This window comes from Ambystoma mexicanum, chromosome 2p (genome assembly GCF_040938575.1).
Source record: "Ambystoma mexicanum isolate Mex_15411 chromosome 2p, UKY_AmexF1_1, whole genome shotgun sequence".
Classification (NCBI taxonomy): Eukaryota; Metazoa; Chordata; class Amphibia; order Caudata; family Ambystomatidae; genus Ambystoma; species Ambystoma mexicanum.
Genome location: NC_090923.1, coordinates 905,041,458 through 905,067,951, shown reverse-complemented (window position 1 = coordinate 905,067,951; position 26,494 = coordinate 905,041,458). Strand labels below are relative to the sequence as shown.

General features: G+C 46.1%; 1 protein-coding gene across 1 annotated transcript in view; it reads left to right on the top strand.

Annotated features, from left to right (window-relative positions):
* Nucleotides 1-4,674: 4,674 nt before the first annotated feature.
* Nucleotides 4,675-26,494, top strand: part of LOC138566893 (zinc finger protein 624-like) — a 176,134-nt gene continuing 154,314 nt past the window's right edge. Inside the window, exon 1 of the mRNA XM_069644620.1 lies at nucleotides 4,675-4,867. Within this exon, the coding sequence (XP_069500721.1) occupies nucleotides 4,850-4,867 (18 nt within the window). The 5' untranslated portion in view covers nucleotides 4,675-4,849. The remainder of the gene's footprint in view (nucleotides 4,868-26,494) is intronic.

The window sequence follows — 26,494 nt, the reverse complement described above, 5'->3', positions numbered from 1 at the left end:
CCCCATTCCCCATTGAGCCCATTCGGGAATGCCCCATTCCCCATTGGGCTCAATGGGGAAATTTTGCGCTCATACCGCCGGCGGATTTCCCGCCGGCGGTATTACCGCGAATTCTCAGAGGATTTCACACCAGCTCAGAGCTGGTTTGAAATCCGCCAAAGCCCTGATCCGGCGGACCCTTAAATCCGGCGGTAATAGCGCTACCGCCGGATTTAAGGGTTACCGCCGAGGTCGTGATGAGGCCCACAGTGAGAAGGGAAGGATAGTTGATAGAGAAGAAATTGGAATAGATGGGAGAAACAGACAGCGCCATGAGTATGAAGAGAGGAGGCAGGGGGAGGAGTAAGCAAGTGCAGCGGTATGAAACAGTTACTGGGCTAGCAGGATTACAATCAATGGCCAAAGTTAAATGCAAGATACACCCAAGTCTGACTTTCAGGATAGATGAAGGTCCTGTAGTTAAGGACTCAAGTGGGAGTCAGATGGTAAGGGTGAGTAAAGCATACTTGCCAACCCTGCCGATTTAGGCGGTAGGATACCGCTTTTTAAGCAGTCCTACCGCCTACCGATTTATTGGCACCAAATACCAATTTTTTTTGTACAAATAAAAAGAATTTTATTTATTTTTTACATTTTTTTTTTTTGCCCCCTCCAGCTCGGGGGAATCTTTCAAGGGATCCCCCGAGCTGGCGGAGCGGGAGAAGGCGCAGCATGCAGGCTTTTGATGTCAAAGGCACCCACGGCGGTGGGCTAAATGCACCCCTCCGCCGTGGGTGCCTTAGACAAAAGGCGCCATTAGCCCCCCCCCCCACCACGCCAGCTCGGAGGAGTCTTTCAAGGACTTCCCCGAGCTGGCATAGCGGGAGAAGGCACAGCATGCAGGCTTTTGATGTAAAAGGCGCCCACGGCGGTGGGATAAGGGCGCCCCTCCGCCGCGTGTGCCTTTCACAAAAGGCGCCATTAGCCCCCCACCACGCCAACTCGGGGGAGTCTTTCAAGGGCTCTCCCGAGCTGGCGTGGTGACAGAAGGCGTGGCAGGCGCCTCATTGTCATTGAATGCACCCGGGGCGGCGGGCTCATTCAATGACAATGGGCTGCTGACGCGCCCTATTCCTATAATTACCTGTCACATATCGCCCATGGAAAGTATGGAGGAGATGGTCGATATGGAAGAAGGCCTGATTTACTCCATGCAACGCACAGCGCGTTCTATTCTTCCTGTATTAGCCGCCTTAAAGACCAGCAGATGAGAAGCACCTGTGCGTTGCAACTTCCTTACTTTGTCCCTGCGAGTAAGTTTGTTTACGCTCCCTCTTGTGTTCCCTCCCCGGTTTTCTGCTTACCTTGTTTGTCGATTGCTAGTGGGTTTTGCTTCCCACTCGAACGGCTCCTTGCCTCCTTCCGTTCTGGTCTACTTACCTCTCCGCTTGCGCGGCATCTGTTGCCGTGACCTGTTTGCCTCTCTCTCAGCCCTTCCTGCTACTGCTGTACTCTCTCCCGCGCTGGGAGGTTCCCCAGCTTTCATTGTTTTCTGTGAGCAGTGTCTACCGTCGGAGCCGTGTGTTTACCGCACGCCAGCTGGACCTCTACCCGGACAACAAACAACCGCCTACTACGACAACAACCAGTGCATTCTGGTACTTGTGAGCAATACTACTCTCACCTTCACTCTTGTTGGATTTATCTACGGACTGCATCAGCTACCATCCATATCAAGATCTACCAGGGTTTTTTCATCCAGTTTTTTCCCTGGTTTGGGGTGGGCTCCCTGGAGTCCCCGCTGCCGGGCACATAGCCTCTTTGGCAAAGTGGACTCTAGACGAGCCCGTCCTTCTCTCTTCAAATCCAAGAGCAAGATCGAAACCAAGTCCACAAGGACAACCTGGAGAGAAAAGAAGAAGGAAAGTTCTACAGACGAATCTACTGCATCTCCAACAGATTCATCAGGTGAGGAGTGGGCTAGTGGGGCTAGTTGTATAGACACTGTAATTGATCAACCTGTCAAACCTGAGATTACCTCCTCGTCTGACTATTTTTGAAACTTTAAGATTCCTACAAATTTTTGGCCACAGAATGTTGGCATGTATGGTACAGATACAACCACAATTTGAGAACATAACAAGGAGAGCTGGAGGAGTACCAGCAGAGGAGGTAGTACAAAGGAAGTCAGAAAGGAGGGACTAACCACGGCAGAATGTGTTGTAAGAGTCATGGTAGTCCAATAGTCCAGGGGTAGCAGCCTCAGGGAGGGTTTGGCTGTGGCATAAATAACATGTTGCAGCCTGTAAAGCAGGCAGGGAAGCTGACAGGAGCCTTTGTGTTGGCCTTGGTCCACTGGGCCGGCTCCCGCCTCCGGGTTGCTCTGTTGGTCTATGGCGACCTCTGCAACCAAAGGGTGGGGGAGACCAGTGCAGGCCCAGTGGAGCTTAGGCAAAGGAAAAATGAGCAGCCATCTTGGAGGCAGGAAAGAAACAATGGGCCTCAATGAGGGAGAGGCAGAAATAATGTGAAAAACCAGTGTTTTTGGTAGAAATGAGCCAGGTGAGGGCTCTCCAGGCAGTTAGTGCTTTGCCAGCAAGAACAATTTCGAATTTACAGCACAAAATGCTGAGCGCGCCGCATCAGGCGCAAAACACACCAAATATGGAGCGCTTACCCTTTGAGATGCGCTGGTTGTGCTGGAGTTCTTTGTAAGCAGCAGGAATGGTAAGTGAACACCAAATTCAATTACACAGAAGATAATCATACAAAGCTGGTAGGGAAAGTTTGCCACTACTCTGTAGCAGCAGCAAGGGCAATACATATGTATTCCTGCAGTGCAAGTTGAACACTGAATGACATGGAGACTGATACCCCCGCAGTCCGATGGACAGATGCTGTGTGATGGTGTTACGCTCTGCCACTTGCCTTCACTGGTGGTTCACCTAAGGGGTTTACTGGCAAGAGTGCAGGACAGAGTCATAGCTCTCAACCATTTGTGTCGCAAAGGCGGGTGCAATCACCCGATTTTGTTTTTGGCGGGTGAGACGCCCATTGGAATGAATGAGCTTGCAGGAGGCTTGGCGGGTGAGTGAACCCTTCACAAGGCGGGTGACACCCGCCAAAAACGTGTGAGTTCAGAGCTATGCAGAGTCATGTAGTTGCATACATGCCAACATTCAGATGCACCTGGGAGGGAGATTTCTACAGGGAAATCGGGAGACACACATTTCCCCATAGGAATGCATTGGGGCTACAGTTATCATAGCTCTCAACCATTTGTGTTGCAAAGGCGGGTGAAATCACGCGATTTTGGTTTTGGCGGGTGAGACGCCCATTAGAATGAATGGGCGTGCAGGAGGCTTGGCGGGTGAGTCAGCCCTTTACAGGGCGGGTGACACCCGCCAAAAGCGGGTGAGTTGAGAGCTATGAGTTATTTTAGGCGATAGACTGTGAAAAATAGCAATATTTTTCACCTAAAAATCGGGAGTCTCCCGCCTAAATCGGGAGGGTTGGCATGTATGTAGCTGTCAAGTCAGTGGATTGGTCTGAACCCAATCAAAGTAATCACCTACCAGCCTGCCTTAGAGTCATATAAAGTACCTGGCACTGTAAAAAGCAGTAGGATCTGTCACCCAAATCTGTAGGCGGTAGGACTGCTTAAAAGCAGTAGCCTACTGCCTAAATCTGTAGGGTTGGCAAGTATGTATTACTTTCAGCACCTGTTATTCATTTTTTGTTATTTCATTTTACTACAATATTTTGAGGCTGTGAAATCATAAACTGTTTTCTGGAACCACCTTCATAGGTACCTTGGTTCCAAAAAACTATTTACTATTTGAGAGCTAAAATATAAAATATTGTACTACTGATTTACTGACTGCTTGCATGCCTCCATTTTCTTTTTTTTTAAATAAAGATGGTAACTTCGGTGGACATCTTGAAATGGTGTGCTTATCCATAATCAGTAGGTGAAGAAAGAACAGGAGTATCGAAACAATGGTAAAAGTGCACTGTTTAACCTAATAAAGGTAACTATCGCAGACCTTCGAAGGGCGTCAGTATTTTCCCTACGTTCCATGGCAAAGACAGGCGATTTATAAGGACATCTAGTAGAAAGCTTCCGATAGTTTGTGATAGCAGTATCAGATACCGCAGCCATCTTGAAATGGTGCCCCACGCCTTTCACAGGTAAGGCATCACTAAAACACACTTCGTTTAAGAAAGCGCTAAATTGTTTGCAGCCGGATATACATTTGTCTGTATACAATTGCCCTTATGCACTGTAGTTAATCCCAATGAATGAATTACAATTATCAGAATTTTGAACAATACTTTTTCAACCCGTATAACTTGCTCATAGATTTCCTTATATAATAAACGGCATTAGAAAAACGATCTCAAGTCGCATATTGAATGAAATATTTGACACTCTAACGTTTACATTGCATTTACATTTGACCAAGTAACTTCACACTTCCCGTCAACAGAGTTGTTGTTTTGAATACATAGAGACTTTTGAAACATAACGGACCTAAGGGAACGCGCACATGGTTTTTAACGTGCATTTTACAGTGTGCCAAATTGTGCGATGCAGGTGTCTTTGTAAAACTGAAAGCTGCTTTTCTATCCGCGTCATTGTGTGGGTTCGGCTTATGTTTACGCTTCTTTTCTGGCGGTATTAGGCTTCTTTCCCTCCGAGACGTGTTCTCCCAGTGTAGGGAGAACCAGGTCTAAGCCATTGTTGTGTGTGGCTTTTCTGCTGCAAACCTGGGAGCTGGAGAAGTGCTCGAAGGAGCCCGCGTTGTATGGCCCCTATAACAGCTCTTCTTGTAGGTTAACAGCTTTAAAGAAAAGAGACAACAGGAAAATGTGTGATCAGGAGCAGGTAGGATTTGCTAAAACCCTATCCTAACGCACACACAGTGGGGAAGGGGGCGTGGTGTGTAGTGAGGAGGGGGAATCTGGAATACACTTAAATTACACCAGAGGAAGTCCCTCCCCGAGTTCTAGCCTCAGGACTGATTCTCTGCAGAATGATTTGCTAAAATGCTGCATGTTATCAATGAACCGAGATTTATAGATGTTGTAGCATGGAGGATGCAAGCCCTTTCTAATCTACCTAGTTTCATGGCTTTTCTAACACTATGGGCCCTTCACTTAGGGCCTCGTGAGTATGGTGGTAACTGTGAAAACGTGCTATTTTAAATACAGAATATTTTTTGAAATTCTACCTATTTTTTATAAGTTTGAATTGTATAGGATATTTACTTTATGGGGAACATTGAAATAACCCATATTTACCCCATGATATATATTTTATTTACAGCATGCCTATACAGAAGTGTTTCAAGGCGCGACAAGGCAAGGGAGGGGAACAAGGGAGGAAAAGACGACGATATTACTAGGCCAAGTGACATTGAGACCGCGTAAGTGCAGGAGAGAGGGAAGGGGAGAAAACACCAGGGGAAGGGGAGGAGGAGAAGTGCGAGACATAGAAGACATACAAGTAGTGCAGCCAACAAGTGGCAGTGCAGAGGGGTTAATTGCAGAAAGCAAGGGATAGAAAAGTGCAAGTAGGGGGGGCTGTAGGGTTGCAGATACAGCCCCAGTGCAGGGCTGCCAGAGTCAGTGCAGGTGTGCAACTGGGAGGGCAGGGACCTGGGCCCGTGATTTAGAGGGTAGCCAGGTAGACCAGTGCAGTATCGGATAGATCAGCAGGGAAGTGGAAGTTGGAAGGCTGAAGCAAAGAGGAAGGTCTTGAGCTGCTTCCAGAACTGGAGATGGTTCTGCTCAAGTTTCAGAGGGGCAGGGAGGAGCCGACAGAAGAGAGAGATCTGTCCCCAACCCGCTGCTTAGAGAAGCATCTGTTTCTTAAGGAGTTAGAGGTGGAGGTTCGAAGAGCTCGAGAAGAAAGATACTTCTGAAGCGAAAAATTGAGATATATTCGTCCCAGACCCCAGAAGGCCTTGTGGACAATGCAAAGGGTCATGAATTTCATCCTTGCAGCCACTGTGAGCCAATGGAGAGATTTCAGTGCTTGAGAGATACGATCCCTGGGTTTAAGACCAAGGACAAGTCTCGCAGTCCTGTTTTGGATGAGTTGCAAAGGATGGAGAATAGAGGTGGGTAGATTTAAAAAGAGGCTGTTACATAAGTCAAGCCTAGAGAGAACCAGATCTCTGGAGACAGTGAGCCTCTGTGGGAAGGAGAGGAAAAGAAGAGTACCTCTGAGGAGATGCAGTTGGTAATTTGACTTCTTAGAGACATCGGAAATGTGAGGAGAGAAGGAGAGTTTAGAGTCAAAGATAACTCCGATGTTCTTAGCCTCACATGTGGGAGGAGTCAGAGGGCCAAGAGAGGCCGGCCAGAGAGTGTAGGGAAAAAGTGGTGCAGGTGTGCCGATGAGGAGGATCTCTGTCTTAATGGCATTCAGTCCGAGATCATTGGCGGCGCACCACTCCTGGATTGCAGATAGTCGGGGATGAGAGAAGAGGCGGCAGAGGGGAGCCTGAAGGCGAGCTGGGTATCATCCGCATAGCACTGGAAGTTGGAGCAGAGAGCAGCAATGCAATGGGTGAGAAGTACCAGGTATTGGCGATAGAGGAGTGGAAGGACCCAAGTGGACCTGGGAGGGTTGGTCAGAGAGGAAAGAAGTCAGCCAGGCCAGAGCCTGATCAGAGATACCCAGGTTATCACAAAGTCGGTTGAGCAGGATGGCATGGTTGACCGTGTCAAAGGCAGAGGAGAGATCAAGTAGGATGAGGACAGAGGGGAGATTCGAATCAAGGTTAGAGAGCAGGTCTTCACAGATGTTCAGAAGAGCAGTTTCCATGCTTATGGCTGCTCGAAAGCCCGACTGATGGTCGTGGAGACACCCAACAGATTTGGTGTGAAGATTAAGCTGGAAGATGGTCCGCTTTTCCAGGAGTTTGCCCAGGAAAGGAATGATGGAGATCAGGCGATAATTAGCCGGAAGGGAGGGGTTGGCTGAGGGTTTCTTGAGTAGAGAGTGCTTGAGGGGTGGAGGGAAGGTTCCAGAGGTGAAAGAGTGGTTGCAGAAGTCAGCCAAGGCTGGAGTGAGGGTGTCAATGTGGCCGTTGATGGTTTTGGAAGAACCTGTTTTGATGAGATTTTTATAGATCAGACTTGTCTAGAAGGGGTCGGAGGAACAGGAGAGAGTGGAGAGAGAAGCAGGAGAAGCTGAAAGCGTGGACAAGATGTGCTGGGTTTTAAGTGAGAAGCCATGGCCATACAGAGGGCCTGAAGGGACAGGAGAGGCAGAGACGGCGGCAGGATTGGCCAGATCCTTGCAGATTTTAGACATGCTCTACTGTCTATGGACCATGTGCAGTAAATATTCTTATGCAGTTCAACTCATAATTACATGTTATTTTTAATAAGTGGTATTTAAAATACCACATGCTTTTTCTGTTGGCACCATAATCCCAACGATGCCCTTTCACTCAATTTATGTCTTTACACTTGCTCATCAGTGTTTTTCCCATGCTGTTTTAAATTTAATTACTGATAGTGACTTTACCACTTCTCGTTTTAAGTAGGCCATTTTATGAAATGGTTATTCTGTAATTCCATGTGCTAAGTGCATGTTGCTCTCAGGTGTCGAAGGAAATGTGTGATATCTTAGCGTGTCGCTCTGGTGTAGATAAAAATGCAAAATACATTAGCTTATAGTTCTCTGTGCTAGACATAGGTGAGATTTGTTGGCCTATTGCTCTCTGGGTCAAGGTAGCATGTGTGATATCCATTGTATTGTACCACCTGGGTATTGTGGTAGATAATGTTATACAATAGATATGCAGTACACGCTTGTGGCTTTTTTGGCATAGGAGGGAGGTAGACTACTGCACAAGGCAACTTCTTAGTCAGCCCCTCTACTCTTTTCTGTTCCCTCTCAACAAAGTCCTTCACTTTGTAACAGGCATACTTTTTAAAACTACTTGGATGCTACCACCTAAACCTACTATTGCTGCGCTGGATGGCTCTCCATGCAAATTTGCTCTTTCTATAAATTCCTGGCAATCGTCTATAAATCTATCCATGGTATGTTCCTCTACTACCTCACTGAATGCATCTCTCTGTACTCTCACTCTTCAACACTCCGCTCCTTGTCTCTTCCTTCAAAGAACAGCATCTTCAAAGTAGCTGTAAAAAACCATGCACAACAAATCATAACTAAACTGCATTTCCCAAAATTCCTTGGAAAAAAAGGGTAGTTCAGACCCAAGCAAATGTGGCAGTCCTTAACCAATCATGTCCTGGCCGGGGTATAAGTGTCACTTTGTCATACACCGCGCCCCCTCCTGGTACCTGTGGCGTAGATGAAAAAGAACGCAAGTGAGAGGTGTGCATTTCTATTCCAAGATGGCGCTACCCTGTTCCTCTTTGGTGAAGTGCCCTCTGCGGTCTAGTCATTTCCAAAATGGCTGTAAAGACTGGAGGGGGTTGTCTGTACTTCTGCTCTCTATATGGCAGAGGAGAGGCACAGAGGACCCCATCCAAGATTCTCTATAGGGTAGCGCTGGTTGCGCAATCAAGGCCTTGCTTCTCAGGAGGTGATGCAGGCTGCTTCTTAAGTACAGTGTAGTCCCCAAGCCCCCACAAAGGAATGTCCACACACTGTATTAGTTAAAACAGTCTTTATATAATTAATATTCAAGGTTATCTACAATCCCAATAACTCACTTTGTGCTTAGTTAATCTATAATGGAAAATATATACAGTTCTAAAGTGGTACCACAATTATTATCTGATCTTATTAAAGTGCATCAACTATACTTAGGTTAAATGCCACACAGATCACTTAATAAAGGCAACAGCAATAGACATAGGAGGAAAGCAGTTGGTTAGAACAATTGAAAGAATACTGGCCTCTACCGTTAAACACAGTTCTGTATGGAGATTCCCCTACCTGGGCAACCTGTAAAGTAAAGATATATCACAAGCCCAGTCCATCTATTTCTCTATAAGTCTTATTTCCTTCTGTAATGTTTCTACCACCCCAATGTACCTGGAACAGCAGAGTTTGACATTGGGTCGTCGACGGATCTTTCTTGAGCGGCTCCCTTTAAAGCAGGAGCCACGGATCGTCGAGATCCCACGAAGAAAGTGAACTCTGCGTCGAGGCGGCAGCTTCGGTCCCATCGGTACTCGTCGTCGACTAAGCAAAGGCGTCCTGCAAGGAAGAGGCATGCGGGGCACCTCAATGACGATAGTTCAGGACCGCAAAGAGTTTATGAAGAACTGTGGCCCAGCAAGGGTGTTGAGTCGTCTGGCATCTCTACGGTCGTTGGGTGGCGGGAAACCCACCGGCGGATGCTCCTCGGCGCGTCGACGGCCTGGCCTTCTCCGGCGGGATAAGGCGAGCGGCGGTGCGGAACAAGCGTGTCTGTGAATCAAAAGTCTCGGGCCAAAGGAACGTGCGGCTCCGGTCGTCGGCGCAACAGAGTCAAGCGATTCCCCCCGTCTGGACAACACTGCTTCGGCGGGCCTCCAGCGGTTACAGCAGACTTGCGAACCCTGGTCGACCACAGTGGACGGAATGTCCGGTGCTGATCTTCGTTCTCTGCGGCTGTCCCAGTCTCCGGTCGGCAGCCTTTCGAGGGTCTGACTTCCAGGGTGCTTCGGCAAAGGTTAGCGGTGCAATCAGGCATACAGCACATTCAGGCCATACTCCTCCCTCTCAGACACTCAGAACAAGGAATGTGTATTGGGACAAGTACCCAGCCATTCAACACTACACGCTGCATTCATACCAGTTTCAGGCAGAGCTGTCTCAGTCATTGTCAAACACCAGAAACTAGACATTCACAACAAGAAGTGCATATTCGTCACACATTCCATTCACCCAGGTCCCACCCACAGGGTGTACCCACAACATACTGTCACTGGGAAGGCTCCAGCAAGTCTGGCCTGGTTCACAACAACATAAATACATATGCGGGTTGCCCCACACGACAGTGATAAACCCTCCTACCAAGTGGGGATATACTCAAAATTTAATCAAAAAGAAGGGACATATTTATTTAACACAACATGTTTGCCCTCAGCAATCTGAAACCCGATCACACAGTCTATCTAACCAAATGCAAATTACGTCATGTACAATAAATGTCATGTATCCAGTATTCAAATATCATATTTAATTCATTTGCTAAACAGCACAAATATCAAAAAACATTCACTAAAAACATTCATTACATCACATACAAAATATACAATGTTATAAAAGTGGTAATTATTCCACATATATTCAAATTATACACTCATTTAAACATTCTAGACAGTAGCTAATTCAATTGTTCTTATTTCCTACTGTGTATAACAACTTAGCCCAAATTATACACTCATTTAAACATTCTAGACAGTAGCTAATTCAATTGTTCTTATTTCCTACTGTGTATAACAACTTAGCCCAACTTATATAAGTTTCTGTCCTGGATGTTTATTATTAACTGGACATTCTTCAGGGGCGACAAATTGACTTGTGCTTCTTGTAGACTTGTCTCTATGGTTCCAATTTCTAGAGCTCCATTCCAATAATGTTTTTCCTGTCTTGTGGGCAAAGTACATAAGCCAGCCTCCAAACCAGATCAAATATGCAGTTAGTATTCTTTTGTAAAAAAGTACTATTCTAGGGTCTGTAGTCTTGTCAATAATTTTCCTGAGCCCCAATGCTTTTTTATTTCATAGTATTCCGTGGCAAGGGTCTTCCCATTAGTAGTGCTCCAGCCGTAAACCATCCGCAGAGTATTATTATTCTGCTGCTGATTACAAAAGAATACTAACTGCATATTTGATCTGGTTTGGAGGCTGGCTTATGTACTTTGCCCACAAGACAGGAAAATCATTATTGGAATGGAGCTCTAGAAATTGGAACCATAGAGACAAGTCTACAAGAAGCACTAGTCAATTTGTCGCCCCTGAAGAATGTCCAGTTAATAATAAACATCCAGGACAGAAACTTATATAAGTTGGGCTAAGTTGTTATACACAGTAGGAAATAAGAACAATTGAATTAGCTACTGTCTAGAATGTTTAAATGAGTGTATAATTTGAATATATGTGGAATAATTACCACTTTATAACATTGTATATTTTGTATGTGATGTAATGAATGTTTTTAGTGAATGTTTTTTGATATTTGTGCTGTTTAGCAAATGAATTAAATATGATATTTGAATACTGGATACATGACATTTATTGTACATGACGTAATTTGCATTTGGTTAGATAGACTGTGTGATCGGGTTTCAGATTGCTGAGGGCAAACATGTTGTGTTAAATAAATATGTCCCTTCTTTTTGATTAAATTCTGGTTCACAACAACACCATATATGGAACTTCCACCCAACAGCCAGTCAGGGGGAAGGGACAGAATCAGGGCTTCCCAGGACTTTGGGAAAACAAGGTAACAGGCAATAGAAAGCAAGAGGCCACAGGGGCCATCTTGTTTCCTGTCAGGAATCAACTGATTCCAATGGCAGGGCCTGGGTATCCCAAAATGGAGGATACTCAGAGCATCTTTCAAATTCAGCATGGAGCTGCCACCAGCTCATACCCTGATCTGTGGGCCACACACATGTGCCCAAAAACATACACTAGGGTCACAGGGTTGCACCCCCACCCAGGGATGCCATAAGGGTATCCCATGGGTCTGTACACCAAACCAAAAACAGGAAGAGCGTCAGTGCCAGTAGTCCCACATGGCCTCCTGGGCAGAAAACAATACAGAACACAAATGAACAAGGACTACAGGACAAGGACAGAGAGGCCCTGTCCCTCCAATGCATTTCCAGCATCACAGTCGCTCCCCCAGAATGTGGGTAGGGTGCCTAATCTCCCACGAGATAGACACCCTCGTTCAGACGGTCAACATACCTTCTGGAAAGGCCATCTGCATTATCGTTACTCTTCCCTGGTCTATGCTTTATGGTGAAGTCTAGCCCTTGCAGGCTAATGGACCACCTGAGCAGTTTCAGGTTCTCACCCTTCATCTGCACAAGCCACTTCAGGGGCTCATGATCTGTTTGGACCTTGAAGGCAGACCCTGTAAGGTAGGGCCTAAAACGCCTAAGGCTCCAAACTATACTGAAACATTCCTTTTCAACAGTAGCCCACCTAAATTCTCTACCCTTGAGTTGTCTACTGATGAATATGATCAGGTGTTCCCTCCCTTTGTCATCTAACTGGGACAAGACAGCTCCAATTCCGGCGTCGCAGGCATCCGTCTGGACGATAAAGGGTTTGCTGTAGTCAGGTACACACAACACAGGTGCCCTACACAGACTTTCTTTCAAGCCATCAAAGGCCCTCTCACAGTCTTCAGTCCAATGAACCTTCCTACGCTGTTTGGGTGAAGTCAGAGGTGGCAATGGTGCAGCTATGGTTCCAGAGTCCGCCATGAAATTGCGATAATACCCAGTGGGTTTGAGTAGTGGGAGTCTCCCAGTCATGTACATCCTGTACTTTACTGGGGAGAGGTTGGATTTGACCCCCTCCTACCTCATGACCAAGATACGTGACTTTCCCCTGAGCTATCTGGCACTTGGTGGCCTACAACACCTTATCCAGATGTGTCAAATGCTCTTCCCAGGTGGGACTTTAGACGGCAATGTCGTCTAAGTAGGCCACACAAAAGGCCTCCAGCCCACTGAGCGCATGATTGACCAATCTCTGGAAGGTGGCGGGGGCATTCTTCAACCCAAAAGGCATGACCCTAAACTGGTAGAGTCCCTCAGGTGTTGAGAAGGCCGTCTTTTCCTTGGCATGGTCCGTCGGAGCTATTGCCAATAGCCTGAGGTAAGGTCAAAGGTGCTTACAAATTTGGCAGCACCTATTGTGTCCACGAGCTCATCAGCCCTGGGCAATGGGTGCGCGTCAGTTTTCGTGACACATTGACTCCTCGGTAGTCCACACAGAACCTCCAATCCTTGGTATCTGCCTGGGAACTTGCCTTGGGGACAAGGACCACTGGACTGGACCAGGGACTGGTTGAGGGTTCAATAACACCCAGATCCAACATCTTGGCGACCTCAGCCTGGATGTGGTTTTTAACTGTAGCTGATATACGGTAACACCTGCTTTTGACAGGCACACTGTCACCAGTGTCAGTTTCATGCCTACACCACGGTGTGAGGCCTGGTGTCAGTGAGATCAGAGAGGCATACTGCCGGAGCAAAGCCCTGCAGGCCTTCTGCTGTTCTGTCGTCAGATCTGGAGAGAGATGTACTCCCTCCACTGAGCCATCTTGAGGGTTGCTATGCAGCAAGTCAGGAAGGGGCTCACTCTCATCCTCTTCTTGCTCTGAAGCTAGCAAGAGACTTGAGACTTCTGCTCGCCTTAGGGGCTACCCCAGGGACTCCCATGTCAACCAGATAATTGACTTTGCCCATCTTGGAGATGATCCTGAAGGGTCTAGTACACTTTTCTGCCAAAGCTCTAGGCTTGGTAGGCTCCATCACAAGGATTTTCTGTCCTGGAGTCCAATCCACTTGCGAGGCTTTAAAGGCATGGTCCAGTAAAAAATGTTATTGTCCCTACGGGTCGGCCATGTTTTTTTAAGCCTAAGTGGCTCGATTTTAGAAAACTTTCCTATGAACCTTACCCGAGTTTTCGTCCATTAAACGCACGCGAAAACAGGCACCAGGGAGACGCCATTTTGTGATAATCCTATCACTTGCCGCAATGGTACACAGGGTGTTGCTTTTCGTTAAAAGAAGCACTTTGGAAGCACGGTGAACCGCAAGGCTGTTCCATCAACTAGGCACTAGTCCATCGTAAAGGTTGATATGTTGCTTCTAGCCACTAGTACGGCGTAAGGGCATGTGGGCCCTTGGCGATCGTCCCATAATATGGTTCACGTGCTCCAATTGTTCACGCGAAGCTGCAGGTGTCTCTCGAAAAAACCGTCTGACGGTGTCTCAAACCAATGACAGTAGCAGAAGGGGAGCAAATACCTGTTATAAAAACAAAAAAATTATAATTAGTCTCGCCAGCCGATCTTCATTACTATTACTCATTTTATTTATTGCGGCAGATCAGAAACTATTTGCTTGCAAGGATAGTTCAATGGAGTATGTTCGGCTCTAAAATCAATGCGAAAAGTAACAAAATAAATCGAGGCCAACACACAATGATAAACGACAGTTCGTCTACATCCGTGTGGAATGATATGATATGGCATTTGTAACGCGCCTATACACAAGTGTTTCAAGGCGCGACGAGGCAGGGGGGGAACAAGGGCAGACAGACAACGATCCTACTAGGCCAGGTGTCTTTCAGATCGCGCATGGGGAAGAGGTGAGGGGGTAAAAGTGCTGTACATGGTTAGTCGAATACAAGATAAATAATAGGGCCAGCTGGTGGCAAGTGCAAGGTAAATGCCGGGAGAAGGGGCTGAAGGATACAGAGACAGTCCCGTAGTGCAGGTAGGCAGTGCAGGGAAAAGTGGCTGGGCCAAGGACCGAGATCGGTGAGACCAGTGGACCTGCATGCCCATGTGCCCACTACGAACACGTTTTCCTTGCTTTTCCTAGCTCTTCATTCATTCATTTATTCATGCATCCATTCATTAATTCTTTCCGGTATAAAAGCGTCTAAAGATTTACTCACATCATATTTGAAATTTCCATTGTGTCTCTTCGTAATGCAGTCTGTAAAACGGACCGTGCTCTTAACAACGATTTTTCGTATACTGAACTAAAATGAAACTCGGTCTAGTTTCTGAATTTTCTGACTTATCGTCTCTTACGTTATTGCGCACCCCCTTCAAATGTAGTTCTTTCGGCATGGTCCCTGTCTCAAGGTCAAAAAACAATAGACCCTTATACTTCCAGTGCGACTTGTGGGCCTCTTCTGGGCGCGAGCTGAAAATCAAAGCCGCTGTCCTTCGCATTCTTTATTTGCAACATCACGTAGTAAAGGCATCTGTGAGAACTTGAAGTTTAAAATCCCTCTATGTAGTGCGCCTCAATGTGCAAATGGGAACTGGCTTCTCTCCCAAATGCCACGGCCCGCTTGGCGCGTTCTAAGGCCCCCAATTTTGTCCCCGTTGTCTGCGAGCTTTGCAGCCCCAAAAAATCATAACTATGTAGACATTTAATTTTTGGCGGAAGGTCAGGGAAAGTATAAAGTACCACAGGAGTTGAGTTAAAAGTGAGATTTATTGTTTGTTTGTTTGTTTTATTATTTGCAATACGCAAGCCTCCCCTCCGTTAACAGGGCACAGCATTTACATGAGATGAGACATGAGAAAAATATATACATACACATATATGAGGGGAATAGAGAGAATTCAAAGATGACACTCAGCTTGTTCGCCACCCATGATGGTGAAGGTAGGGGTTAGGGTTACAGGTACACTGTACAATAACATTTATTTACAAAAAGACAATTGTATTGCAATTATTTAAACCGGGATTTGTACTTCACAACCAGCTGTGCTTCGGGTGGACATGGCACAGTTGCAATGTTCGGTGGCAATGGATCACTGCTCTGCACAGAAACGTCCAAAATTCCATATCTGTGCTTCTCTAACACAGCAACAATAAGGCCTTTCACAAAGTCAAACTACATTTCATCATAGACTGGTTTGATCACCCATTGCTTACTTCGTTTTGAAAACACCTTAGTGTAGCGAGGCATCCTTACTTTACCCCTAGTCCTAGATTGTTCACTTCTGACATTGCTGTTATGGGCCAAGACGGCTAGTAGAGTGCGATGTTTCATGCCCCGAAAGCTAAAATGCAAGCGCTTTGGCCTGTACTTTAGGCACATATTGTGGAACACCCCCAAATCTCCTGTGTGACAGAATTCTGTCAGTCCTCTCAAATCTCTTGATAGAGTTTTGTCGAAAACAATCTTCTCAATGGCTTTGTGTGTCGGTGAAGATGGAATCAACCACTTCTTCTTCCGTGACTCCTCTGGGGACAAAGGGCCATGTTCACATTGGTGGAAATGTTGGTTTTCTGTCCAGCGGTGAACGTTGGTACAGTGGTGCATCAGTGACCGCCATTTTTCAAGTAGTATTTCCACTGACCCTTCACAAGTTTTTGAGCTCCACCAAAGATGGTTGGTGATAGACTGGGACCACTGCAAAATACTTTCAAAACCTTTTTTTTTTCCTGCAGCCGAGATTTTCTTACTGATTGATTTAGCAAGATGCCATACGTCAAATTGATGATTAATATGTGGGAACTGCTCTCTCATTGTCTTGGCAATTGAAACGTGTTTGTCCGTGGCTATGAGGTTGATGTGCATTCCCCTTTATTGTAGATATTCCACTGATTTTATAAATCCTAGTTTCTCCATGGCCACTGAGGATGTACATTGTGTTACCTGCACGACCACCGAACTCACAATTTTCTTACTATCCATGTCCTGAAAGTGGTAGGTGCAGTACTTGGCAGAAAATCCAGGGCTGTCGCACTGTCCATCGCCGGCTAGCCTGAAACGTTTGCCTTCGAATGTACTTGCTAGAGACAATTGTTCAATTTTCCAAGCATCACTAATGGCCGGAAACAGATAATCACGTTGGTATATGTAGTACAGCGATTTAGAAATGAAATGGAGTCCCACAAACTGAAAGAAAGCCTCTAACTTTCTAAAACTGGAGCCACTAAAAAGTGATGCAGCTGCACACAGTAGATTACCTGCTGGCATTTTCCCCAGCATTGTTTGTGCAGACCATGAGAACCTATGATTTAATCGACAGGCGGCATTTATTTTGACGTTACTGCCTCTTATTTGACGAGTTACATTAATCAATGGCTTCCCACATACTTTCCCTCTAACTGAATGCCCACATTTCAGCATACTTATAATTTCCATCAAACAACTGTCGAATACAATGTATTTGCTCTCTTTCATTAGACTGTCATCCTGCGTCAACGTTGTTTGGGCCTGTGACGTTGCAGAGATTTCAACACATTGGAAAGTAATATCGCTGCTATCAAGTTCTGATGCGTCTATGGATGCTGCGGCTGGTTCATTCTCTGTCATTTCGACATCTGCTACTTCAACATTGATGGGAGAACACAACAATGTCGACATGTTTTTGGGTGGCAATTTTTTGGCCGGTGTAGATTGTGTGAATTGATCTGCAACTACTTCAGAGCTATCTTCAATACATTCAATATCATCTTCTTGTGGTGGTGCGGTCGCACTGTAGCAATGGTCCAATGCAACTTTGCTGTATTCTCCAAACACAGTTAATTAATGTTCTGGCCATTGGACATGAGCATCTCAAGCCTGAACACGCCTCGCCTCAATTAATAGTTCCTCCATAGTGTACATGGTCTGGCAAGCAACATCTCTCATTCGCTTCACTGTCTGTGTATGTATAGTTCTGACACCCACGGATAACTAGAGGAGAGATTGGAAAAGGGATGTTCAGTTTAAACACAAGATAAAGTGTAGTCCAATTGACTGGAAAAAAACATACAATAGTCCCCAGCACAAACATTTTTTTAAAGTTATGAACGGTTTGTAACTAACCTTTTTTTGTTTTTTTTTCTTTGCAACTTTTTTGACTCGACCTTCAACATCTGCACGCTGTAGCTCCGATTAGTTTCCGCATGTCCTCCCTTCCTCTTGCGCTGCAATGACTATATTTTCTGTATCCGCATAGACAGCACGGAATGAGGCTCCATCGTCTCCCTGAAACATAGTACTTTCATTACTATGTATCAAAATATTGTTAGCATAAAACACACGTGAGGACGAACACACAGGTACATCGCAATAGCCAAACACGATTTAAACATTGTGTGCAACAATCAAACGACAAGTATTCGACCAGTGATGATATATTTCGATAGAACTGTCAGTATCAATACCTCCTGCTCTGCATGGACTGCCATGAATGGGTGTATTGGAGAGGAGGCATCAGCATCTCCCTGAACCACAGTACTTGCATTAGTATGGTTTTCAATATTGGAAACATAAAACACACTTGGGGTCGACGGCACAGGTACATATAAAGAGATGACCACAAATGATGCATTGTCTAAAACAATCAAGGAAAATATAAATATGCAGATTTCATCGACTTATTTCTCCGATTCCTTTACATCTGCATCATCAAAATAGGATGTTGTGATTGTAGTGGAAGCTCCGTCGTCTCCCTGAAACACAGTACTTGCATTAGTATGGTTTTCAATATTGGAAACATAACGCACACTTGGGGTCGAACGCACAGGTACATATAAAGAGATAACCACAAATGATGCATTGTCTAAAAGAATCAAGGAAAATCTAAATATGATCACATTTCATCGAGTTATTTCTCTGATTTATTTACATCTGCATCATCTAAATGGGATGTTGTGATTGTAGTGGAAGCTCCGTCGTCTCCCTGAAACACAGCACTTGCGTTAATAGGGAAGAAAGTATAGCAAATGGAATCACGTTATATGATCACGCATGATGGAGCTGTCAGTATCCATACCTCGTGCTGCTGAAGAATAACTATGGATGTTGCAAATGTAGTGCGCACTTCCGAAAGCTGTTGCGCCGATTCGTATACGCATGGTCCCGCTTCCACTTCCCCTGGAATTACTTGAATGTCAGGCTCTGCATCAAGTGCAGGGGTTGACGCTCCATCAACTGCCTGAAACGTAGTACTTGCATTAGTGAGGATTACAATAGTGAAAACATAACACACACCTGGGGTCGACAGCACAGGTACATATCAACGGCTAACCACGAATGAAACATTGTGTAGAACAATCAAACGACAAGAATTCCAGCTCTGATGATGACGCTCGATGGAGCTGTCAGTATCCATACCTCCTGCTGGTGAAGAACATCTAGAAATGTTGTAGATGTGGCGGACGCTTCAGCATCTCCCTGAAAGACAGTACTTGCATTAGTATGGATAACACTAATTATAACTGAAAACAAACACCAGTGGACGATAACTAAGGTGTATATCAATTGGAAAGCACTAACCAAACATTTGGTAAAATAATTACACGATAGAATAAAACTATTACTTGACATGCATAAAACAAGTCTGTAGCGGATTAGCCTAGTAAGATTACCTGATACGCGCTAGAAGTGGTTGATAACTGCGACCACGTCAAGGATGTAGAATGTTCTTGCTTCAGATTCAAGGGATAGTCAAGAAGTTGTAAAGGTAAATTAATGAATGATAATGAAATGCCAATATTAAAAATAGCCATGTAAGGCGACAGAATACTTGAAAAATGCTCAATACAGCACAGTTCCCTGTTCCCATATATATACATTGCGTTTGTGGGTTATGAAATCGAAAAAGAATATATTGATAAATGTCATTATTTAAAAAACTATACACTCATATCAATATCGAAATTATTACAAGGGATAGAACACCTACAATATCAATTAATCCATTTGGCTACCTACACACTACCGTAAGGCCTAAAGCTAAATCCGGACACTTGACTCACCGGTGGCGGAATGTGGACGAATAGAGTGGGAATAGCGTTTTCGAGCAATTTCCGTGTCATTCGCCGTTTATTCTTCTTTGTTACCCAAGATGTTGTGTACATGTCCAAGGAAAAGTGCCGGCTGCAGATACGGCATCGATCACCCCTCTTGTCCTGTAAGACTTGGTGGACTCTACTTTCCAGCTCATCCAGTGGATATCCGCAATGTCTGACCCATTCTCTTATTCGATCAACAGTTTTCGGGAATACATGCATTGTAGTGCCTTCAGATTTCGCATGGGTCTTTCGAAGGGCAACCGCTAATCGAACAGGCAGGCATTGTTGATAAATCTGAAAAGTAAATATCGACATTATTATACAATCTTCAAGAATAAAGATTTGATACAAAAGTAAATGAATCATACAATGATCAATGCAAGGTTTGTTTTGGTCGCAGGAACTATACCAGTTCATTATCTGCGGCTTAGTATTTGCATAAGTTGCAGAAATGTTTAAATGATGTGACTAAAATCTGAACATGTGACTCGTCCCTTGGATGTTCTGTCTTGCACGATAAGGAAACATGCTTACATTATAGACTGGACCCCCGAAGGATGCAATTCGATGACAATAGACACAGATGAAAATAAATAGATCTATTGATAGCATGGCAATGGAAACTCAAGTCAATAGCAATGAGACCAATGAACATAGCACTATTGTGTACTCTACTCGCAAATAGATAGAAATTTAAAAATCTGCGAAATATGACTAGGATACATGGCCTTACCTTGACCAACAAACAGTTGGATTCAGCAAGCAGAGCAGTATGTTGCAGGAGAATAGGTGGGTGGCCACAGGTAGCACACTGATGGGTTTGCTCTAAGCGGTCACAGAAATTCACGGATAGCATGACGATGAACAGATTAGCGTAGATCTCAGTGGTTGCCAGGTAGCACGTTCAGGAGTTGACTTGCAAAGCACAAAGATGTTCTCATGAGACATATCAAGTGTTTTATAAAGTATTAGAAACAGGGGTGTGTTTGTGAATGAATGACGTATGTATGTCGTGGTATTAGGGGGGCGGCCTGCTCCAAGGGGAGGCCTGGCTGGAGACACGGGGTCTGAGGAAGACATGTGACCGATGGCCCCTTCGCGTGGGATACCTTTTGAAGTGTACATGCTGTTTGGCACCTTGGCCGTTTGCGCCCGTGACAGCCCACCATGCCAGCGCTCATCCCCGGGTGCGAACCGCCTTTGATACAGGAGGTGAGATAGATTGGCCTGATGCGTGCAGATAAGGCACAGGAAGACTGCTGAATGGAGACACACTTATGTGGATTGCAGGGGGGCGGCCTGCTTCAAGGGAAGGCCTTGCTGGAGACACGGGGTCTGAGGAGGCTATGTGAGCAATGGCCCCTTGGCGTGGGATACCTTTTGAAGTGTACATGTTGTTTGGCACCTTGGCCGTTCGCGCCCCAGACAGCCCCACATGCCAGCGCTCATCCACGGGTGCGAACTGCCTTTGATAGTATATCGTTGCTTATCAATAACAAATGCCACATACCGGAGATTCTTGTGAGCACAGACCCGCACTTCAACCGGTGTATTATAGTGGTCAAGACCCTTAACCTAAGTCCTGTATAATCCAATGGTAATTGTTAGTATAGATATATGTGTGACTTTTATAGAGACATAACCTACTGAAAGACTTTGAACAAGTGTTATTTAGTGCATGCATTATCGAGAATATGTTATGTTAGCTTAGATAGATAGTGACCACCCTGCTTCACAGCGACCAGACCTTCACCCATTCGGAGCACAGATGTCTGACGTCCATCCTTGAATGGAGACACACTTGATTCATTTAAAAAATCGAAACAACCGTTGTTAAAATATGTGTGGTGTTTTATTTTGTATCTTATTTTCATGACACAAAAATACAAGACTTTAAAGATTATACAGGTCAGGTTGCAGCACAGCGAGAGAAAATCCCCTGTACTGACTGCTGTCACTCGGGAACGTTTCTCTTATGGCACGAACGGCACAGGCGGGTATCACTCTTCGAACGCGGTGTCCAGGCCTCCCGTGGAGCCACCATGTAAAGGAACGATAGGCCACCAGCCTGTACCACCTGTGAAAAGGAATGAAACAAACTGTTTTTAAATGACCAAGATAAGTTTAATAAACATTTGTTGTCAATGACAATTCTTGTAACTAATGGCATTCTGCACGGACAAGTGCTATCTAGACAATGCACACTATTGAACGACTTACATGCGTTACAATGATATGTAGATGTAATTTTGGATATAGTAGAAGAACATGAAATAGGAGTGGAATGACAAGCAGAGTATACTTACTCGCTACTCGGATTACGAGGACGAACAGTTGCGCGAAGTTCGTGCATAAGCACCATCATTATTCTCAACACGGCCCGTGTGAGGCAGGCTGCCCTGAAGTCTGGCAGCTCGGTGATGCATTGCGGTCGTGGCTCGCCTTCCGAAATGTAGGCCAGGCATCCCGAGTTTTCTCGGCAGCAGCAGTTCTCCTCCTCGGTTGGCATTAGCTTGCACTGATTGCTTGTGCACCAGGTGGAGACGCCGTCCATGCGACTAGGCCCAGGCTCTTCATCTGTTGATTCGTCCTGCCAACTGCCGTCCGAATCCCCATCGTTTTCGCGGGCTTCCCTTTCCAGTAGTTCCTCCTCGGTATACTCGGGCTCGTACATGTAGGGCATTATTGTAGCCATTGTGTGGTAAACAAAGTAAAATAATTTACCGAGATGGTACAGGTGTTCACACGGGCTACAAGCTGCGAAGGTAGCTGACCAGAGCACAGAAACGAGTCACAAAATACTCAAAGTAACACAGAGAGAGGAATGGAATGGAAAATCTGCTGCTGTGTGTTGTGAAACAGTCTATTTATACTTATTGAGGAAAGAGGCGTTCTGCCATTTCCATAGCGACACGTCATTCGCTGAAGTGCAGCGAATGTTGACACAAGTTGTGCTTTGGCGTTGGGAAATGGGCGGTACGAGTCTGCTGATGACAGGCTCAGGGGCGGGGGAATTGATTTAGTGCCGCAGAAGCAGGTCAGCCAGGGCGATGCGGCAAGTGATAGGATTATCACAAAATGGCGGCTCCCTGGTGCCTGTTTTCGCGTGCGTTTAATGGACGAAAACTCGGGGTAAGGTCCATAGGAATGTTTTCTACAATCGAACCACTTAGGCTTAAAAAAACATGGCCGACCCGTAGGGACAATAACATTTTTTACTGGACCATGCCTTTAAGGTCATGCCAGTACTTATTCAATTCCTGGCTGGCCTTGAGATTCGCTGTTGTCTGACGCATCATCTGTGTCATCCTCCGTCTGAGGCCTAACACATAGTCTGCCACTTGCTTGGCGGGACCTGGAGGGGTGGCTTCCAAACCTTCGCTGATCAAGGCAAGGGGCCCCCTCACGGGATGTCCAAAGAGTAACTCAAAGGGGCTGAAACCAACACCCTCTTGAGGTACCTCTCTGTAAGCGAACAGCAGGCATGGCAGGAGGTGATACCATTCCCTCCGTAGGGACTCTGCCAAAGCACCTACCATACCCTTGAGAGTTTTATTAAACCTCTCAACCAGACCATTGGTCTGGGGATGGTAAGAGGTGGAGAATTTATAGGCTACCCCACACTCTTTCCACATGGTTTTCATGTAACTAGACATGAAGTTGGATCCTCTATCAGAGACAACCTCCCTAGGGAATCCAACACGGATGAAAATGCACAGGAGAGCCCTGGCAACCACCTTGGCAGTAACAGTCAGAAAGGGTATAGCCTCAGGGTACATGGTGGCATGATCAGGCAAGACCAGGATGAACCGATGTCCACTTGAAGTGGGAGGGTCAAGGGGACTGACAATGGTGATGCCCACCCTCTCAAATGGTGTGCCAACCACTGGCAATGGTTGCAGTTGGGCAATGGCACTGCCTCCAGATTTGCCAGATAACGGACACGTTGGGCACGTCCTGCAGTGGAACTCCATTTCCACTCCCATCTGGGGCCAGTAGAAATGGGCAGAGAGCCTCTGCTTAGTCTTCCTAGTACCAAGATGACCAGATAAGGGCACCTCATTCGCCAACCCCAGCAGGAAGGGCAGGTAAACCTGGAGTACCACCACCCCCTTGAGGGCACCAGGTTCAGGCTTAGTGGGCTTACTAACAAGGAGCTCACCCTCCCAAAAGATCCGGAATGTCCTAGGCACGTCTCCTTGTGCCTGGGACAGGACCTGTTTCCTCAGACCCTCGAGAGAGTGGCACTCTCTCTGTCCCTTACAGAGGTCTGCCCGGGATGGTCCCCCTTCAGCCAACACGCATTGAAGGTCGGGGTGGTTCTCCAGGTTGAGATCCTCTCCCACATGAGTCTTCTGTCTCTTCTCCCTCAGGAGTTGAGTTTGGGTTTTCCACTGGACCCAGCCCGTCCGGAGCATGGATCCCAATGGGTGCTGTAGGAACAGCAGGAAGAGAAGGAGCCCCCTTCACAGAGGTGGCCTTCTTCAGTCTTCTTGCCTTAGGCCTCGCCTTTGGCTCGGGTACCTGACTCACAGCCAGACCCTGTGTCACCTTTGACCTAGAGACTGCAGCAGCACTCAGGGGGAGACCATCCGAGATCAACCCCAACTCTACTAGATCATTTTCTAACATAATTTTAGCAGGGACATTGTCCTGAACCAGGACAGGAAGCTTTGCTGTCTTGTCTCCAATCATGAGTACTAATGCTACAGGCGATAATTTGGGAGGCCCACCAGCTATCCTGGTGGTTCTCAGAGGATCACCTACATAGTCCTCTGGCTTGAGCAGGGTCCTGTCCACCACTGTCATGCTTGCCCCAGTGTCTCTCAAGCCAGTAGAAGGCTGGCCATTCAAGAGGATGCTTCTCAAAAACCTATGGGTGTTCTGTGGGATAGTCGCCAGTACTTCTGCGTACTGGTCCCAGGTACCAAGGGACACTAAGAAAATCTCTACAGGAGCACCGATTGTGATCCCTGTAGAGGAGGGGAGGACAGTGGCCTCCACCTCAGACATGGGGTAAGGGTAGCTCAGGTTGACAGCCTGTACTCCAAGTGCCTTAGCTTTACACTTGGAGACACCCTTCTTCTGATCCAGAGCCCCACATTCCCAACAGGTGCCAGGAATGCGGGGTACGGTACTGGAACCACTGGGAGCCTGCTTTGCAGCAGGTGGACCGCTACTCTTATTCCCACCTCCAGATGACTTTTCCCCACTAGATGTCCTTGTCCTTCCCACTGGAGTCCTTAGGGGACACCCGGTGGGAGACCCACTTGTCAGCTAGCCTGGCCAGCTTAAAGGGATCCAAAATGTTCTGATCGGCAATATACTAATGCAGCTCTGGTGAACAGGCTTCAGAAAAATGCTCAAAAAACAACAGGAGGGACAATTCAACAAATGTTTTCACTTTGTAACCATCAATCCACCCCATCATGTTCATGTGTGCAGCACTCCCCCAGTCAACCCAAGACACATTGGGCCTCATTACGAGGTAGGAGGTAGCCATGATGCTATTAGCACCATGGCTACCCCCTTACCGCATTCTGGGGCCGGGTTCTCGTTAACCCTTACCTCCCACCTCCTAATGAGGCCCATTCTCTCTCTTCTTAAAATCCCTGAACCTTTTAAGGTATTGGGTAGGTGTCTTGCCAAACTTGGCAATCAAAGCAAACTTCATGCACTCATACTGACCCCTTTCTTTTCACACTCAGTTTCAGAATACAGTCATATCCAGTCTGAGGCACTCTGCTTAACAAACACTTAGCCCAATCTTTTTTATCAACATCATGAATTGCATAAGCCATTTCAAACGCTTCAATCCATTTGAGGATAACAGAACCCTCCACAAACACATCCAACCAAATCTTTCATAAACTTGGTGGCCGGGGACCTGCCACTCTCAACTGGTTTAGCTGAAGTCTCCAATCTAGCTTTCTTTAGCTGGATTCTCTGGTGCTCAATGTCCCTATCTTTGAGTATCACTTGCTTTGCCAACTCCTCTTTCTTCAACTCAGCTTGTATTGCCAACCTTTTGTATTGAAAGGCTAACTGTTCCCGTTGTAGCTCCAATTTCAAAAGTTCAATTTTCAGGGCTTCCCCCTGAAGAGCAGTGCTGGGGTTTGGAACAGAGGCCGCAGGAATGGTGGCACTCCCAGAATCGGATTCAGCAAAAACCCCAGGGGCAGAGTCCTCATTGGTTGCACCCCCCCTTCAAGAGTTTCACCATCAGTCTGGTAGTCCACCAGGGCAGCTACCAGCTCAGCCCTAGACTTATCCACAAAGTCTAACTCTCTGGCTTCACAAGCACTCTGGAGAGCCTCTAAGCTCATCCTAGTCAATTTACCATTTGCAATATACTCCATTGCTTGTAATGCAGTTATCCTGTACACAACTAAACCTCAATTTAACAAATTGCAGATATTTTGTAAGTGGCACGGTTATACACTGATTCTTAAAACTATAAGCATCCCACCGCTGCCACCAGTCTAGAGACTGGAGGGGGTGTCTGTACTTCTGCTCTCTGTATGGCAGTGGAGAGGCACAGAGGACTCCAGCCAAGATTCTCCATAGGGTAGTGCTGATCGAGCAATCAAGGCCTAGCTTCCCAGGAGGTGGTGCAGGCTGGTTCTTAAGTACAGTGTAGTGCCCAAACCCCCACAAAGGAATGTCCACACACTGAATTAGTTAAAACGCAGTCTTTATATAATTAATATTCAAGGTTATATACAATCCCAATAACTCACTGTGTGCTTAGTTAATCTATAATGGCAAATATATAAAGTTCTAAAGTGGTACCACAATTCTTATCAGATCTTATTAAAGTGCATCATCTATACTCTGGTTAAATGTCACACAGATCACTTAATAAAGGCAACCAACAATAGACATAGGAAGAAAGCAGTTGTTTAGAACAATTGGCAGACTACTGGCCTCTACCGTTAAACACAGTTCTGTGTGGAGATCCCACCCCCCCCCCCCACCTGGGCAACCTGTAAAGTAAAGATCTATCGCAAGCACAGTCCATATAT